Below are 18,685 nucleotides of genomic sequence, written 5' to 3'. Positions count from 1 at the left end.
TCCGGGGGAGCGAAAGGGAATTTGGGTGGCAACCGAACCTGCTAACGGAACTTGAGCGCGGGAGGCGGGTCCCGGAACTCGCGTCTCCCAATCAGGACTCGGGTGTAGGCGAAGCCCAGCCAATGGTGGTCCCGAAGCTGGCGGGGTTTTAGCCGGCCGCTCTGGACCCCGGGAATGGCTGGGGAGGAACACGAACGGAAGGCTGGCTGGGCGAAAGGGCGGGGCCGCGGGAGGGACGCGCCCCTTCGTCTACCTCGTGGGCCAATGGGCGGCGGCGGCGGCGCCCCTGGGGCGGGGCTCCGGGGACGGGCGGAGCCGGGTTGGGCCGCGGCGGCTGGGCCTTTTCAGCCCGCCGCCCCGCCTCTCCCGTCCGGCCGCCGCCACCGCCGCCTGGGGCTTGGTTGAGGCGGACGGTGGGGTCCAGCCGGAGTGTGGCGCCGCCTCTGCGCGCAGGGGGAAGCAGGCAGGTGAGTGCCGGCCTCAGCCCCTCCGCCTGCGCGCCTCCGCCCCCAGCCCCGGCCGGCGCCCCTCGGGCCGCGGTCCGGGCCCGCGCCTCGGCCGGCAGCTCCCGGGCCCTGGGTGGGATGGGGTGCTTTGGGGCGGCCCGCGGGGTCGGAGGGCGCCGCTCGGCCTCTGCCCTGAAGGCCCTGCCCGGGCGGGGGGCGCGCACGCCGCTGTCCCTGCTGCCCCCTCCCGGCGCCCGGACGCCCTGGAGGGGATGGCAGGTGCAGGCGCGCGGCCTCCCCTTCTCGGGTGACGCCCGGGGCCCCTCGCGCCCCACGGGCCGCCTCGGCTCTGCGTGGGGCCGGGTGGCTCGCCCATTCCCGCCCGCCGCCCCGCTGCTGCGGCCAAAGCTGTGCGATCGTACGTTCCTCGCGGTCCAGACCTTCCCGGCCCCGCCAGGGCGCGTGGGGAGCGGTCCCTGCTTCTCTCCCCTCACTTTTCGGTTATAAACAGTCCTGGAAAATAGGTCATCCTTCTTCCCACGCACCTCTGGCCCTCTTCCGCACGCCAGTGCCCTACTAGGGAGAAGAATTCAGCGCTGTCGAGTTTGTCGTTCCGGCCTCACACTCTTCCTCCCCGCGGCTCCAGCCCGCCCCGGCAACTCTGCCGTCCCCCTTTGCCGCGCGGGGCCGAGGCGCCCATCCGCCCGCGCGCGGCTAGCTGCGGGGGCCGCGCCCCCGGCGGGGCTGGGTGGGGGGCGTTTGTCTTGCGGGAGAACTGGTCACGCGCGGTTAGAGGGGACGACTTTGTTTTTCTGAATGAAGGAGGCGACGTTCCGAAGGCAAAAGTATTGGGGTGCGTTGGCAGATTAATCTTCAGAACCTCTGAAGAGTTAACCTCTCGGTGAGGAACCCGTTGGTGGCTTGATTGTGGCGGCCGTTCCGCTGCTAGTGCGCCTGTCCGAGCTCACAAGTGTACACTGAAAAATGCGAATTTTTACCGCTGGTAAAGTATGCCCCCCCTCCCCCATTTTTCTTCTCAAAAACGACCCCATTGGTCCTTGAAAACGGAACTCACCAGCAACAGTCTTGAACAAGTTTTCTTAACTCTTGCTAGAAAGTGAATACATTGGATTCTGGAATAGAGCAAAATCAAAGCAGCTCTCCTCTCCGTTGGTAAAGTTTGCCACAACGGGATTGAACCGTGAAATTCTGTGTGTTCAGGGGCCAGCGTGCTTGCAGCCCAGCCTTACCAAATTAGTCCCGGGGGCTGCTGTGATTGACACTATGGTGAAATGCCCTCAGTTTACCAAGGAGTTGTTCTCTGGCCCAGGAACCTGGTTTGCAAACCCAAGTTCTCAAAGAGCTAGGGAACAGCCTCTTTATGAGAACTTGAAACAACCCCGGTTGATCCTTCTGCCATCCCTTCCCTGTCTTCCTTTCTCTCTGTGTATCAAGATTGTAAGTTAACATCTGAAGTGAAACTCTACTCTAAAGGAGTAAAATGGTTGCTGCTTCTCTTCTCCCTTCTCCAGTACGCTGGTAGCTCGCAGTGCTTTTTTTCCTGACGTAGGAGTGATGGCAGAAGTGAAGATTAAAATGATTTTATGCCTCTGTGTAGTGGAGAAATGAGCGTGTGTGTCTGTTCAGCCTCTGTCGATGCAGGCGCGGTAAGATTGGCAGTAGGAGAGCCGCACTTAGGGAGCTTCTCTTCCGCCTCGTGGGCATTTAGGTCACGTTTTAAATGGGGAGTAAACCTTTGCTTTGGAAGCCACTGGAAAATGAGAAAACTTTGAAGGTTGTACGAAAACATTTTTTCTTTCTAAAGTTCAACCATTGGAAACATGTTTTTGTTTTGAGAACTCTGAATAACAGTACAGTCTCCTTCCAACCTCATTGTGCTCACGTGCAGAATAGAAGGACAAACTAACAGGGCTGGAGGAAAGTATGGACATCAACACAGCCGAGGCTCGTGCTTGGTAAATGTTAAATAGGTAATTATTGAATTCAGTGAAAATGAAGCACATAGCTGGTGCCATATGGACTTTTAGTAAAAATATGTTTGTGTAAAACTCTACCTCTTAGCTCAGGGTTACTCTGAGTCCCTTTTTGCTAGATGTTAGTTTCTTTTGAGAGTCTCCAACTCTCTTAAAATGTCTGAGTTAGATAGTGTCATTTTTTCTTATCATTAATCCGAAGTAGCTTTTAGAAAAGTAACTAATAATACTGCATCTTTTTTTGTGTATAGTTTGATGAATGACCTTCAGTGGTTGGTTTTTTGTCTTTAGAAACTGATTTGCTTTCCCCTGGCTGCTGTGTGTGGTGCCTTGGTTGGAGGTGGGGAGAGAGAGTTTCAAGTTAAGTGTGTTTTCTTCCCTTTTACCCAAGCACTGGAAGAAGGATAGGAGTTGTTTGGTAGTATGGCATTAAATATTAACAGAGCAGTGAATGTATCTTTATTCTTAGGTTACTTTGGAAGTTGCTTGTGGCAGTTATTTTCTCAATTAGCTAGCAGTTTATTTGGGCCTACTTTTTATCAGTGAAGACTGTCCTGATTTGCTGTACGTCCTTTTCCTCTTGCTACCATCGGAAAGGTTTGTCTTGGTTATCAGTTCGTGATTCCTTGCTTGTAAAATCATCCACAGTTTTCACTTTTGTTTAATCTATAGGTATACCTTACTTTGCAAAACAGATTGCTGAACATTTTCCTTATGTCATCTTATGTTCCTGTTCCTGAAATTGGAGATGTTAAATATTTTAATCTGTGAATAAAATTAATTTACATAATGTTTACTTTCAAAGTAAAAATTAATTTCCAACAACCATAATACAAATAGTATATATTTCTGTTACAAAGGAGTTGAGATTTTTGTTATTTTGTTTTGTTTTTTAGTCACTATAATCTTACAGCAGAATTTGCAAGATTAGAAATCCTGTTTTTTGTTACTAAATTCATCTAGTAACTCTGCCAAGAGATTACACTGCTTATACCTTGTTTCCATTTGGTAGCCTCCTCTAGATTTTGGAAATAAACACTGTAAACAGGAGGTAAAGATACAAGTGTTGAAGATTTTCAACTGAAATAAATTTGATGGAAGAAAAGTGATTCTAAGATTCACGTACCAAAGTTAAGACTTTGATACACATTTTTTCTTACTCAAGTACTTTCTAAGAAGTTAATTAATAATCAAGATAAGTTCAAATACTCTTGGCTGAAAGAAAGACAAGTCTGACTGGGAATTTAAGATTTTGAAAGCTATCTGAGTGATACTGATTAGCAAGCCAAAGTAAATTTTTAACCTTTTACATGCCTATCCTCATTAATGGTGGTGGGGAATTAGGGGAGGACAGAGGGCAGAGCAGGAAGAAGTGTTTTCACTTGTTTTTTAGAAGGACTGAAAAAATTGTCTAGAGAATGTAGATACTAGGTGGATACATAGAATTCTTAATAAATACTCACTATTTTAGGCTTAGTACCTATTAACAATCCTGAGTTTCACTTCCCATTTTTTTTAGGGTACAGTTCATTAGAATCATAAGGTACAGTTCATTAGAACTTAGGTTACAGTTCATTAGAATCAAAATGAAATGGATCTAATGAAATCTAAGAGGTTCTAAGAAACCCTAAGAAGTGGTTCACAGGTTTCAATCTTAAAAAATAGGCCCAGCTCTTCAATATCACTAGTTTTCTCTTAAGCACAGTTGAGAGAAAGGAAGGATTATTATTGAAAACTTTTCATTAGAGTTGCTTTTACTGGAAAATGTTTACAAGTGATTAATAAAATTTTTCATTTGCTGATTGTAATAAATTAGCACTGCTAAATATCATGGTCACCTAAGTGGTTCCTGCAGCTTTCCAACCCAAGATAGGAGGGCTTCTCCCCAAGTGATGTTGCAAAGATCAATGTACAATAAGTGGAATTGGGTGGCAGCTCATTCGGAAATTTTGCTCCATGTCTCACATTTAACCTGACACCCCTCCTGTGTATCTGGACAAGGCCAGCAAAATAGCTCTATAATTTAAAAAAAGACCAAAGAGATAAAATCTTTATGTCTGCTTGTTTCACTACTGTAAGGGAATATTTTGAACAACATTAATACAGCAGACTTTTGGAACCTTTGTAGGGTTGGTTTTAAGCTGAAATTCAATAACTTACTGTTGTGTATCAGTAAAATTTGTCACTGAGGTGTGCTGGTGAGGCTCTGCCACCCACCAAGTTGATCATCTTGGATAAATTAATTAACCTCTCTAAGCTTCAGCATTCTCATCTGCAAAACGGGCATGCTAATATCTGTCTCATCCGTCGTGTATACTGCCTACCTCAGTTCCAGATCTGTAGTAAATGCCCAAATGGTGGTGATTGCAATGAAAGCTGTCATGTCGCAGACCTGCCACAGGACATTAGATAAGGCTGGGATGGCACCTTCTCAACAGCCTGGAACATTGATCCAGAAACAAATAACAGGACACATCACATGAATAATTTCATTTAGGTTCAAAAACCCAGTTGTTTAATTAATATAGAACATCTGTCTTGCTTCAGGTCAGTTTATGTAATAATGAGTTATAGTTGATTACTGTCTTATCCTAAATGCTGTGAGACCACTCATCTTTTCATTTCAAATTAGATACTCAAGAAACATGTACTGAATGAATGAATGAATGAACTTGGCTCTTAGAAAAACTAGGGAAGTCTTGGGCTAGATCAGTAAAATCCTGAATTGAGTTCCAGCAGAGGCACTCATCCCACTTGGAGCACATCTGAAGGATTTTGGTGACTTTTTAAAAGTTGTTGAAGTCTAACATACCTAATTGGTTTTGTTCCCATTTGGCAAGTAATACATCATGCGGGGTATGTTAAGCTTGCGGAAGGCTTTGAGGAGGATGTGACAACAGTTTTCAGAAATTTAAAGGCAGAATTTGGACAAGTCAAAGAGGATGATGAGCTTTCTAACAGTACAGTACTGGAGTCGCTTTTGAAGTAGTTGCCTCTGCCACAGATGCCAACGACCAGCAGCCTGGTTTGCTGGGGAGCAGAGAACACAGGTTTTAGTTAGAAGCCTTGCATCTGGTGCCATCTCTGCCACTTACCAGCAATCAGCCTCAGGTTGTGTACCTGTTACTCAGGAATAATACACTCAGGAATAATAACTCACAGGATTATCAGACTTGAATCAGGCAATGGATAGCAGAGCACTTTGAAACCCATAACTGCGACATCATGTTAGATGACGTCTTTTTTTTTTTAACTGCAATTTTGTTGAGATGTATTCACACACAATACAGTCCACCTGAAATATACAATCAGTGGCTCACAGTATCATCTCATGATTGTGCATTCATCACCATGATCAATTTTTGAGCTAAGTTTTCTTGGATAAATTGCCAAATGAGTATAATAAAAATGTTTATTCTAGTTGTATTTGGTTGAAAGCAACATTTTCAGGGGGGAACTCAGGAAAAAAACACATGCGCATCCTTCCACTTAGAATTAAAAAGAAAAAAAGAGTACGCAGCCGGATTGCATCCCAGTCTGTTTGGTATGTGTGAACTGTACTTTGTAAAGATGTATTTTCAGTTACCAACAACCCCACCTCTCCCCAACAGCCTGGTCCCTAAATGTGCTTTATCTTATTTCTCATGACCTATTTTTTCCACTATTCAGACTATAAGTAAAAGAATCACTGGATTGGTCAAAAATAGCAGATGCCACCTGCATATAAGCCAGCAATTTAAATAATAATTGAGTATGCCATTTATTTTACTGTCTTCTAAAACCTGTCTTATGTGGTAGGTGCAGAGATTGTTGATGGACTTGATAAAATAGTTTATGATGTTTTAAGAGCCAGATTTTTGAAGATTCTACTTTTAAAAACATCTCCATGGTGAAGAAATGTGGATATGTGTGAAATTCTTAGCTCGCTATCCTTTTAATAGGTGTCCCTTCCTTTGAACAACTAGAACTGTAGTTTGAATAATTCATTTATCTATCAATCTTGTATTGCTTTTACATAGTTAATTTTTTTTTTTTTTTTTTTTTTGCTTAGTACTTGTTTCTTTTAAGCTAACCCAGTAAGTATTTGTAAATTTTAGATGATTTCAATCTAAGCTTTGGGGAAAAATCTTGCATTGTATGTTCTGGCTAATATTTAGAATTTGAAGAAATGTTTGGTCTTTGTAGGAACTTGAACTTCTAATATATAGTTTTTTTTTCACTCAGCATTAAGGATGTTCAGGATACCTGTTGACTTTCATTTTTGGAAACTTGCAGTCTAACCCCAATTAATCTGAAATCACAATGAAAATGCTTCATGGTGTGTAACAAATTTTTGAATAAAAAAGGAAAGGGGTAGGTTGTTATTTCCTATCCACGATGTGGGGGAAATCACACAGCATTGATCCATTTGAATCTGGAACCACCACCCATATTGGAAACTGACACCTTCTCAAAGGGAATCTTAAGATGTAGCCATCCTTCTTCAGTTATACCTTATTCTTTGTCCCCTCTATGTTTAGTTACTTTTCTTAGGTTTTAGGAGTCACCCACTCTTCTGAATTTTGGGTGTGTGGCTTAGTTCCCCACCCTCATCCTCGAGGCCCACGGCATCGCTTTCCCCTGCGTGCTGTCCTCTGCAGTGGCTGTCTGTGTCCCAGAAGCTGGACAGCTTGTCTAGGCCATTGTGCCCGTGTGTGGAGGGGCGAGTGTGCTGAATAACACGTGCTTTCAAGTTGGGAGAAGGAGCCTTCTGCCTCGTGTCTTTGGGTTCCTGGCCCAGTCACAGGCTCTGGGCCTTTTGGCCCCCAGCCTGAGGAGCTGGGGTTCCTGGGGATGCTCCGGGCTCCCTGATGGCCCTTCCTCTTCTGTGGCTCCTGTTGAAATGGGAACCGGAGATGGACGTAGTCTTACTTGGTTGCCTTCTAAGAGACGAAAGACACTTTAAAATTAGGATTTGTGCTTATCAGAGAGTTTCTCTTAATACCTTAAAACTTTTCTATCTATTAACAGTGGATTCCCAAAAGAAACGGTCTTTTAACTGTGAATTTTATATATTTTATATACATCTATACAAATTTGTATTTTGACTTTTAAGAGTTATCCTAGTTCCTTAGCACAACTAGTTAAATATTTAGTAAATGTCTCATATTTGATTAATGTTTAAGGACTTGTGGGAGAATATCCAAGTGCTTCCTTGCCACAAAAACCTTACTGTCATGATGGGAAAATAAATCCTACCCACAAGTAACACTAATATCTCCACATACAATATCCAGAGATTTTCCTTCGTTCAGCAAATATTTGGCTGCCATGCCCATAGCACTCTACCAGACCCTACAGGTAATGTGAACCAACAAGATTTGGTTGGTTTCCACCCCAGGGCCATGGGTGAAGTGGGCACATAGGTAATTTGGACTGCACTGGGTGGGGTCATAGAGGCTCAGAGCCGTGCTGTGTTTGGGAAGTAGGGGAGGTAGACCTTGTCAGCCAGGTAGGGTTTTAGTAAAGACTTCAGGTAGTGGCTTCTGGTAAATTCACTGAGGGGTAAGGGAGTAAAACGAGTGTGGCCCTGGGGTGACAGGAAGCCTAGGAGCTGAGAAAAGGTGGATTGTGTAGGGGCTAACTCACCAGGGCTGGGAAACCTGGTGCTTTGGGGTCTCAAAAGAAGTAAATATGGGACTTCTGCCTTTGAGGCACTTTTACTTGGTATGTTGCACAAATACAAGAGGAACTAGTGCCAAGCCATATTGCATCCAAAGGCAAACGAATCTTACCTGCATTAATGTCTCTGAGAGTTTAGAGGATACTCCTTCAAAGACACTCCTGCTGACTAAAAACCAGAAGTTCCCAGGCTAATGGGCAGGCCCTTGACCATCTCTCAGTCAGCGTGGAGAAAGCTGAGTGCTTTGGAGCTCCGGGACACAGCCGATCCCGGGGCATGGGAGGCTGCTTCTGATGGAAGCGGTCAAGGGGTGGCCTAGCCACAGCGTCCTGCCTGTGCCTTGGGGAGGTGCATCCGCTGGGACAGCCAGCAGCCACTCTGCCTCTCCGCCTCGGCGAGGGTGACGGGAGCTGACCGCACCTGTTGAGGACTCTGCCTGCCTGGGGCGAGCTGCTTTCCCTCCCTGAGGGCCTGTGGCCTGTGGGAGGAAAACTGTCCAAATGGAGGCTCCTCAAAGGCTGAGCCCCCAAATGAGCCAAGCCTTTAGCCTCTGTTAGTGACCTGGAATTTGACCCTTTCCTACTGACTTGCATAGGAATGAGGGCTTAATGAGGGAGCCTAGAGTTTCCCCCAAGGCCACTGGGCCTTTGAGCTGAACCTTAAAATCTGAAAGATTCTGCCAGGAGGAGAAAAAGGGATGGGCAGAGGGTAGCTTTTTCCAGAAAAAGTGGAGAACATGAGCAGATCCCTGGAGCTGTGCTGTGTAACGGGGAAATGGGGAGAACAAAGCAGATGGGTAAAATGGGGTGAGGCAGCAGAGGGCCTCGGAGGCTCTGCTAAGGAGGCTGGGCATTATCGTCTGAGCTGTTGAAAGAATCACCTTGAGTGAAAGAAATTCTATCTATATGCCGTTCAAGAACAGGTAAAACCAGTCAATGGCACCAGAAGTCAGAGTGACGGGTACTTCTGAGGATGGATGGGGCCTGGGGAAGGGGCCGGGGTAGGGGTCTGCGTGTGCTGCGGATGCTTGGTCCGCTCCTCGGGGTGAACCTGCATACTGGGTACCTTTGTCAGGCTGTGCACTGTGGACTCTTCCTGCTGGGATTTGACCTCGATTTTGTAAAGCTAACTGTTGATGGAAGGAAGTGGAAACAGGGAAATGAGTTAGGAAGGGATTGGAAAGTCCAGGCTGGAGACCAGGACCCTAACCAGGAGGGCTTCAGAGAACGTTTCCATGAATGCCTCCTTCACTGCTCTCAACGACAGCAGCCCAGTTTGTTTGCTTCCAGGTGCTTATTTACTGATGTATTTTGCATTTTTGTCTCTTATATTTCTACATCTGTTGCTTCTAAAAGCCAGCAGTTTTTTGACTTAAGGAAAAAGCAATCTTGGGGACAATTTGAGCTGTAAGCACTCTACTGGAGAATATTACACCAAAGGAATCTATTGTGTTTTCATATCGTTGTGATCAGATCTTTAATAGTCTCTTGCATGGAGCAGGAATTAGACAATTTCTCTATGTTCCAAAGGGATAAAAACTTAAGTCCCTGGGTAGAGCTTCAGGAATACAGATTTTGACCCAACTTAAGAGCCTCTTAACTGTAAGATCTGTCCAAGGGTGGGAATGCTTTCCCCAGGGAGCTCGGTGTAGTGTCTGATTGGAGCACCAATTGGAAGTTAATATGAAGAAAATAAAAAGGGTGCTTTTGAAGAGACTATAATCTAGGAGGAAAAACTGGTGTGTGAGCAGATGTTCAGTGTCCAGGCAGTAACTGAGGAACTGCAGTGCTGCAGAGAAGGGATTTTATGACTAGGAGAGTTGAGAGGGCCCCAGAGATACTGCCCGAGAAGGATTTTCTAGAGAAAAACAGTAGTTCTTGAACAGGTGCCTCAGGGTTGCAAGCAAGGGGTGGGACAGGGAAAGCAGAGAGACGGCACTGCAGGTAGAGGGGCAGGTGCATGGTGGTGCACGACACCATCTGGCTGAGGGTCTGGGAGCTGTTGTTACTGCTGGAGCATAAAGTGCTGGGGAATATAGGGTAGGTTTGAGGGGCAGGGCTGGGCATGGACTGGGAGACCTGAGAGAGCCTAGTGTTGTAATCAAAGCAAGAGGATGAATTCAGGAGATACGTAGGAGGGGGTGGCTGGAGATACTCAGGTGTGTGCAGGGGTGTTGTAGGGTGGTACTCAAGCATCCGGCCAGTCCTTAGCCTGGAAGACCCTTAGGCCCTTTCAAACCCTACAGTGTTTGCTTTTGTCCATAATTAAACAGAGGCTGTGTGGGTAGTGGTTATGAGCACAGGCTTTAGAGTCCAGCAGACTGAGTTCAAATTCTAGCTCTGCCCCACCGAGGACTTAACCTCTCTGAGAGTGCCGTCTAAAGAATGAGGATAGTGTCTATTGCTTGGGGTGTCTGGGAGGGTCAAACGAGGCCATGGGTCTTAGCCCAGCACCTGTACGGGCTAAGTACTGAGTGCTGGGTAGCTGCTGGTGTCCCTTTAATTAGCAGTCATTCTCTCAGGATAGGTTCCTGAGTTGCTGAGGTACCTGAATGCTGAGTTGCCGCTGGGGGGTCCCTGAGGAAAGACTGTGTGTGTGGGGGTGAAGGTTGCTGTAGGGGCTGCAGGCCTTGTGAGCACAGCCTCCTTGTGGCCCTGGGGGTGGGCACTGTGAGCAGGGGCAGGACCCCGTCGCCACCTCAGGCTCATCTTTGTCCCTGGCCCTTTAAAAGAAGGGCAGGGGTCTTGGAGCACATCACCAAAGTGCCGTTCTTCCGTTGCTTAGAGTCTGGCCAGGGGCTGAAGGCAGAGGGGTGGGTAAGCTTCCCCACAGCCCTTCCTGCCTGGCTAGCTGGGCTGCTGTGTTTGAAGTGTGATTTGGGTTCTTATTACAAAACGTATGGGTGGTTTTGGTTATTTTCAGGTTAAATTCAGTGGTATGCCACAGAGGTGCCCTCAGGAGGTTTGGCGAGGGCCTAAGCTGCAAAGAAGAGTGCCTGGGGTTGCACACTGAGGACGTCACCCCAGGAATGGGGAGTCTGTCCAGGTGTAGAGAGGTCACCCCCCATGTGCAGGGACTCTCTGTTCAGGTGTAGGGAGGTTCAGATATAGGTAAGGGCACTTAAGCTGTTCCTTAAGCTGCCCCACTTAAATTTTTCTGCTTTTGTTCTCCAAACGACCAATTCTTTTCAGTACTGCAAAAGTTTTCCAAATATTTACTTCTCTCCTTTTATTCTAGGTTGACTGATTTTGTGTCTACATCATGCTATTTTCAGAATTTATTAGATACCTAAGGGAAGCTCTCTCTCTGAGCCCTATAAGGAAGGCTGTTTCTTGTTTCTCCAGAGCGTGGTCCATATCGGTGTGGAGTCACTTTCAGTGGGGTGGGTGATCTCTGTACAGTGGGGAATGTGCCTTGGAAAGCTTCACACTGTGATGTCATTTGTTTTTGTGAAAACAAATGGTGGGCCAGAGGGTGCGTTTTGGTTCTCCCTTGAGAGTGAGTGTCATTCTTGGTGCGGGACTCCATGGAAGATGTTGTTAAGGTTGACTGCTTGGTCATTAGTGTGTGGATCGTTCCAGGAGCTTCTTGGCTGGACACTCTTCCTCCTTTCCCCTGGTTGTCGCCTGGAGCACTTCTCTCTTGATCTCTCCTCAGCTGGCGGGTCTGGCCCGGTTTCAGGTGGTGTCACCTGCTGGGCGTCCTATGCCCTGCCGCTCCCCACAGAGACCCCTCCGCAGCCCGGCTCACCTTCTCTCTGCTTCGCTCCTGCTTTTCTCAGCCCCTTCCTTACCTTTGAATTGCCCTACCCTTTCTTCTCACTTCCATATCCTTTACTTCCTTTAAGACACACCTTAAGACTCATTGTTTTAAACGTTTTTAGACAAACCTGATCTTGGAGTCTTTTCTTTACCCAGAGTGCCCTTGGTGTGTGCTTTGCTGTGCCGCACGGTCCCGTCTGCATGTGGCATGTGTCAGACAGTCCAAGACGCACGGGCAGTTTAGGTACCAGATAGGCCGGCTCTGGGTGATGTGGGTCTCGTGTAGAAGTGCCATCGACTTCCTGTGATACCTTGGCAAGGCATTTTGAATTTCTCATGGGACACACTGAAGGAATTAGACTGGCTCTCTAAAGTTTCTTTGGGCTCTAAAATGGCTTCCACATTTGTCCAGGAAGTCTGTTCTGTTATGATAAGTTACTGTTAATGGGAATTGATGCTTTTAAAACCAAAGTGGGGATAGAATATATAGGTCTTTGTGTCTGTACAAGGGTTTACATGTATATGTTTGTATGTATGTTTCATCTTTGTAGTATCATAGAATAAACATTTTAGTATAGGCAATAAAAGTTATGTAATGAAAAAAAATTCTAGGGTAAAATTTACTTTTACTATAGTTTTTGTAGGTGAAAAAGGAACGAACTTTTCTTCCAGAGAATACAAAGCAGATTTTTTTTTCATTTGAGAGTCTCCATATACTAATACATGCTGCACATTTTTTTTTCTGGAAGGAAACTTCAGGATATGGCATCTGTGAGGTAAGAAATTACTCTTTGTGTCCTCTTAGCATCTAAGCTGAAGCCACTGCCATACCATGTTTCTGTAATTGATTTTATTCTTTGGTAATGTAATTTTTTTCTCTTTGTCTTCTCTTTGTCTTCTGTGTAGTCAGAAAATGGGTAAGAAGAGTCGAGTAAAAACTCAGAAATCAGGCACTGGTGCTACAGCGACTGTGTCCCCGAAGGAAATCTTGAGCCTGACTAGTGAACTGTTGCAGAGTAAGTCCCAGCACGGCTCTCATGGCCGTTGTGCAGCGCTTGTGCATTTCTCTCCTGTGCTGCCCGAGGGCTGCATGTGAAGATCACTGGCGTGGTGGAGTGTGGATCACACAAATCTGCACTCAGATCCCTGCCTGTTAGCCCGTGGCCTGGGCAAGTTCTCCAGCCCTCAGTGTCCCTGTCTGTAACAGGAGATCCTGTTACCTCTGGGGCTGCGCAGCTGCTCAGGAGGCTGGGATGACATGCCAAAGTGCAGCTTCTCTAGCACAGGTGTCCAAAACAAAGTCTTCTTTTGAGACTTGTGGGCAAGAACAGGCTCTATACTTTTTAGCGGTGCGGGACGGATTATGTAACCTCTTGGAGGTTCAGTGTTCTTGTCAGTAAAACATAGATAATAACTGTCTAAGGGAAGTGCAGAGGACCACGTGAGATGCTGTGTGTGAAAGTGCATCAGAGCTGTCAAGCACAAGGCAAGTACAGCCTCCCTCTTAGGGAGCAAATCTTTGGAACTCTGTTCCCTTACCAGAATGACTAGACTTTATTTTCCAGTTTTCACATGCCTGCATCAGTAGAGTTTGTTAACTTCTGAATTTAATTGTGAATTTAAATTGGTGCCATGTGTGCTTCACATTTAGCTGTGGTCGCTCTGTTAGTTACTCTTGCCGCTTATGTTTAGATCATGTGTCAGGCTAAACAAACTTTAGCTTTTCCTCCCCAACAGAGAGCATGCCACAGCAGCCATGTTTCCTGAGATCCCCACCAAGTCCAGTTAGGTCCCTGGGGAACCTCGGGGTGCCCCAAAGAGCTCTGCTTCTGTGATCCTCAAGCTGAAGTGATGGTTTATCACCTGTCTCCCCCACTAACCTGTAGGCAGCCTGAGCATGGGCTTACCTCTTCTTCATCATTGTATTCCAGGGCACCAGTGAGTGTTTGTTGATAGAAGAATGAAGTAAGATTGGTTAACTTTAACAGTTATGAGTCAACACATAACTAGGCATTGTTAATTATGTACTGTATATGCTCTTTTACTTGGAGAGCAAGGTGTGACAAAGGGGTTTAACAGGAGCATGAGAAGGGGGCTCTATCTTTAAACTGATGAGATGTTCAAAGAGGAAAGAATGGTTGATAGGCAACATGCCCAGCATGCAGCCTTCCAAAATGCCCTGCCTCCGTCTCGGGGTTGGTTATTCTGTTCTGGCCTCACAGTAAAATCTTAGCTTCTTTTTTAGCAAAGACTGTGACATCTCTCTTTGTAACTCCTCCAGAGTGCTTAATATAGTGTCTTACCCATGGATGTGAAATGTTTGTTGATTAATTGTCCTTATGTCCAATTTTACTGGTTCCCTTAGAGAGCCATTCTTCTGGGGTTTAACTAGAAAGAAGTGTTGACTTTTAATATTATATTCTTTTTTATTGTCTAGAAGTGTTTTTAGGGAAATGTTTTGCATTTTAGCTTAGCTTTTGGGATTTTCCTGTTCACAAATTAGTTTGAGGAAAATTTATTAGAGCAGCAAGAATAAGGTGAACGTGAGCTAGATGCTCACACTTAGGTCCTGTGGTCATGGTTGAATAAGTGGCACTTGATGGCTTCAGAGGGTTTACATGCTTTGAAAAGTATATGTGATTTATACCTCTCACATTTGGTGTCTTTGTCCTTTAAAAATAAACCAGTAAGAACAAAATCCAAGTACTTGTCCTTCTAAAGACTAACAGGTTAAGGCAGAAGAAAGAAATGTTTCAGTCCCGTGGTTTTTATGTTACAGAATGCAGTAGCCCAGCACCTGGCCCAGGAAAAGAATGGGAAGAGTACGTGCAGATCCGGGCTCTAGTTGAGAAGATACGGAAAAAGCAAAAAGGTACATTTTCTGGAATGATAGTCATATTTTACTAATGTCATGTAGAAACAGCATGAGTCAGAAAGGTTCTGAGAAGAGTTAAGATCCCTGCCTCGTTCCGGCCCATCTGTAAAGGCTGCTGCAGGGGGTCCTTGGTCGGGAGAACGATTTCATTGGGGAACTGTTGGGGTCTCTTCCACGCCTGAGATGCTGTTCCCTACTTTCAAAGAGGTAAAAATGTTGCGCTGTGGGGGTGGGGGGTGTTAGTATCTGGGGGCAAAAATGATGCAACATACATTTATTTATTTATTTATTGTAAATGAAATATATATTTGTTTAAATCTGTTTTTTCATCCTGCATTTCCCTTGGGGTGTGAGGTCAGAACATACCACTGTGTGTGATCAACACACAAATACGTACTGATTGGTTAATGCATTATCACGTGTTTATGGTGAATTCAAACATGTCTTGATTGAACAAGAGCTGTAGTTATATTTCTTAACCTGTGTTTTTTTTTTTAAATTTAGTTTTATTGAGATACATTCACACACCACGCAGTCAACCATGGTGCACAACCAACCGTTCACAGCACCACCATACAGCTGTGCAACCATCACCACAATAACCCGTGAACATCTTCCCTACAACAGAAACAATAAAAATAAGAATGAAAAATAAAAGTAAAAAAGAACACCTAAATCATCCCACCCTCTATGCCCCCCATTCTCTACCCAGTTTTTGTCCCCATTTCTCCACTCATGCATCCACACACTGGACAAAGGGAGTGTGAGCCACAAGGCCTCTACAGTCATACCGTCACACCGTCACACCATGCAAGCTACACAATTATACAATTGTCCTTAAGAACCAAGGCCACTGGGTTGCAGCTTGACAGTTCCAGGCACCCCCTCCAGCCATTCCAATACACTAAAACCTCAAAAGGGATATCTATATAGTGCATAAGAATGCCCCCCAGAGTGGCTTCTCAACTCCACTTTAAATCTCTCAGCCACTGAAACTTAACTTTTTTTCATTTCGCTCCCCCACCTTGGTCAAGAAGATTTTCTCAATCCCACAGTGCCAGGCCCAGGCTCATCCCTGGGAGTCATATCCTGCATTGCCAGGGAGATTCACACCACCAGGAGCCAGGCCCCACATACTGAGGAGGGCAGCAAGTCTACCCGCTGAGCCAGCTTAGCTAGAGAGAGAGGGCCACATCTGAGCAACAAAGAAGTACTCGGGGAGACTCTTAGGCACAATTATAAGTAGGCTTAGCCTCTCCTCTGCAGCAACAAGCTCCATAAGGGCAAGCCCCAAGATTGAGGGCCTGCCATACCAAATTGTCAGTTCTCAATGTTTGTGATTATATCAGCAGTAACCCAGGTGGGGACAGCCAACATTTCCGTATTACTCCCCATCTCCCCGGGGGGGCCTTGCAAATATATTTTTATTCTCTGCCCATATTACCCTGGGATGCATTACTGTCTCACACCAACCTGTACAAAACCCGCCAGATCTCACCTCCCATTCAAAGTTCCATGCAATCATGGTGTCTGAACAAACTGACTGTAAAAGCCAAATTATTTAGTGTGCTGTAGAAGATATATATCCTGCACCAAATAAACATCTCTTCTCTTGGTCTCACACAGAAGCTGAATTTCCAAAACACAATCAAAATCGTCCTCCACCCCCTGGCCTGACCTGTCCTAGTCCCAAGCAGATCTGCTTCATTCATATCTCTGAAGTCTGGACTCCCTTTCAGTTAAGCTGTGTTTTTACAGGGTGTATTCAGTAGAGATCTAAATGATTCTCAACCAGGCCAGCCATGGGGCTCAGGGTCAGTTTGAAAAGCTTATTCAACATACCTATTGTTTTTGTTCTGTAAAGCACAAAAAATAAAGATTGTTATGCAGGGCCACGCTGAAGGTAGGAGGAGAAAACATAATGAGGCCCTTAAAAAGATGAGAAAAGCCTTCTTAGATTTCTTTTTATTTTGTCATGAAAGCAAGTCAGCAGAGGGTTTTTTATTTGCTAACTTAAGAAGTGCTTTTATTGCTCTACCATATACATCTGTGAACATGCAGTCTTTAGGTTAGATAGTCTTCACTCCACAATAGTGAACAGGCTCCTTTATAATTTGCAGTAAATGTTCACAGACCTGTGCTGATTCTTTCTGATGAAATAGGTAGCCAAAAAATTTTTGCATATCCTGAGTTTCTTTCCTGAGTAGATACGGTTTACGACAACTAACACTGAAGTCCGAGCAGTCATTTATTCTCAATAAGTGAGCAATAAATCCAGTTTGCGAACATCCCAAAGTCAATCATTACTCTTCAGTTAGGTAACTCAGAATATAATTACTTCCTCACAAATCCAGCTGACTGTTTGTCTCTCTGTCTCTCACACACATAAATATTTTACGTAGAGACCCACGTGTATATAAACAACAATGAGATGACCACAGGCATTTGAGCCTGGAGTACACCCAGCTGCTCATGTTGATGAGGTACCTGATGTTCTCCTTTTATTCTTCAGAAAAAATAATGGTTTTCCTACACACAACCTTTAATCTTTTAAAATATTTCAAACATGTTGGAAAGTCAAACAGAATCATATGACAGATACCTCGGAATCTACCACCCAGATTGAACCCATGTCAGCGTCCCACTGGTTGAAGTTCTCCTTTGCTTCTCTCCCATCTACTGGCCTGCTTCCCGTTCCCTCCCTCCATCCTTTGTTTTATTTTTGTATTTGTTTTTAAGAAATAAAATATTACAGATAAAATATTACATCTGTAATATTTTATTTCTTAAAAACAAATACAAAGCCCCACACTCCAGCCCATTCCCTTCCCTCCCTGCTTGGAGGTGTTTGTCTTTTCTATGACTGTTTTTCTACTTCATGCATAACCTCATAGAAACGTATGGCAGTAATTGGTATTTTAAAATTGTACGTAAATGCTACTGTATTTTTAAAACACAGTGTTTTAGTTTTTGTTTCATCTATGTTGATAAATATAGATCTAATTCATTTAGTTGCTCTGTAGGACATCTCCCAGTTGGCGGATGAACTGGGGTTAGTTTTGTGCCGTTAGAGCCAGGGCTGAACTGCACGTCCTTCCACATCTCCTTGTGCACGTATTTGAGTTCCTGCTTCTTGTTTTAATGGGAATTTTGTTAAAGCAAATGTGAATATGGCACACTGGATTTTGGGGGCAAAGCTGTCCTATAAATCCGTAATCATGTTAATAAAACATCTCAATGAAGGCCCCTATCATTACTAGTATTACCTAACATTCAGTGAGTCTTTCCTTTAACTGACAGAGTTCAGGACTTTGATTTGCCTTTCCTGTCACTGGTTAGGATACCTACTGTGACTGTGTTCATTTGCTTTATTTCAAGATTGGAGTATTATGACTATTTCCAGTGTTAGTTATGGTCTGTTTTTATTTTCTGAGAGCAAAATTTGTATGGTATATGTCCTAAAAGTCACTCTTGTTTTCTAAAACATGGATTGATATAGGTCTCTCTGTTACTTTTGATGGAAAAAGAGAAGATTATTTTCCTGATCTAATGAAATGGGCCTCAGAAAATGGAGCTTCAGTTGAGGGATTTGAAATGGCTAACTTCAAAGAAGAGGGCTTTGGTTTAAGAGCAACAAGAGATATCAAGGTGAGTTTATAACATGGTGGTCCGAGGGGGGTCTGAGCGTATTTGAAATGGGGTAGGCTGTGGAGAGCACTGGACTCGGAGACTGAGGGCTCGGGCTTGCCCCTGAGCCCTGAGTGGGGGCGGCCTGCCTGCCGGTGTCCCTGCACCCTGCCGGCAGCCATCCCCGCACCTAACCCGTGGGCCTGGAGGAGCCTCAGCCCAGGGTTGGAGCCAGGCAGCCCTGCCAGCTTGTCCTGCTTGGGGGCCAGACTCTTAACCAGGGACTGTAGGCAAGGCAGTTCACATTTCTGAGTTTCTTT

The 18,685-nt window shown here is 45.2% G+C and overlaps 2 protein-coding genes across 5 annotated transcripts in view; one reads left to right on the top strand and one right to left on the bottom strand.

Moving 5' to 3' along the window:
• Positions 1-41: 41 nt before the first annotated feature.
• LOC119532553 (translation initiation factor IF-2-like) lies at positions 42-4,823 on the bottom strand. The gene is made up of 4 exons (XM_037835009.1): positions 4,765-4,823; positions 1,070-1,258; positions 254-1,022; positions 42-206 (listed from the first exon to the last, which is right to left on the bottom strand). Exons 1-4 carry the CDS (start codon positions 4,821-4,823, stop codon positions 42-44), a joined length of 1,182 nt encoding a protein of 393 aa, XP_037690937.1.
• The window catches only part of SETD3 (SET domain containing 3, actin histidine methyltransferase), a 78,407-nt gene continuing 60,037 nt past the window's right edge, over positions 316-18,685 (top strand). Inside the window, exons 1-4 of one of the 4 annotated variants that reach the window (XM_037831937.1) lie at positions 330-467; positions 12,770-12,879; positions 14,643-14,735; positions 18,238-18,386. In XM_037831937.1, coding sequence (XP_037687865.1) covers positions 12,777-12,879; positions 14,643-14,735; positions 18,238-18,386 — 345 coding nt within the window. In that variant the 5' untranslated portion in view covers positions 330-467; positions 12,770-12,776. Of the gene's footprint in view, positions 468-12,618; positions 12,640-12,769; positions 12,880-14,642; positions 14,736-18,237; positions 18,387-18,685 lie in introns of those variants that run through there. The other 3 variants (XM_037831938.1, XM_037831936.1, XM_037831939.1) reach the window with 3 other exon arrangements.

The sequence above is a fragment of the Choloepus didactylus genome, chromosome 4, assembly GCF_015220235.1.
Source record: "Choloepus didactylus isolate mChoDid1 chromosome 4, mChoDid1.pri, whole genome shotgun sequence".
In the NCBI taxonomy this organism is placed as follows: Eukaryota; Metazoa; Chordata; class Mammalia; order Pilosa; family Megalonychidae; genus Choloepus; species Choloepus didactylus.
The sequence above is the reverse complement of the archived record's forward strand: the minus strand, read 5'-3'. Positions and strand labels throughout refer to the sequence as shown.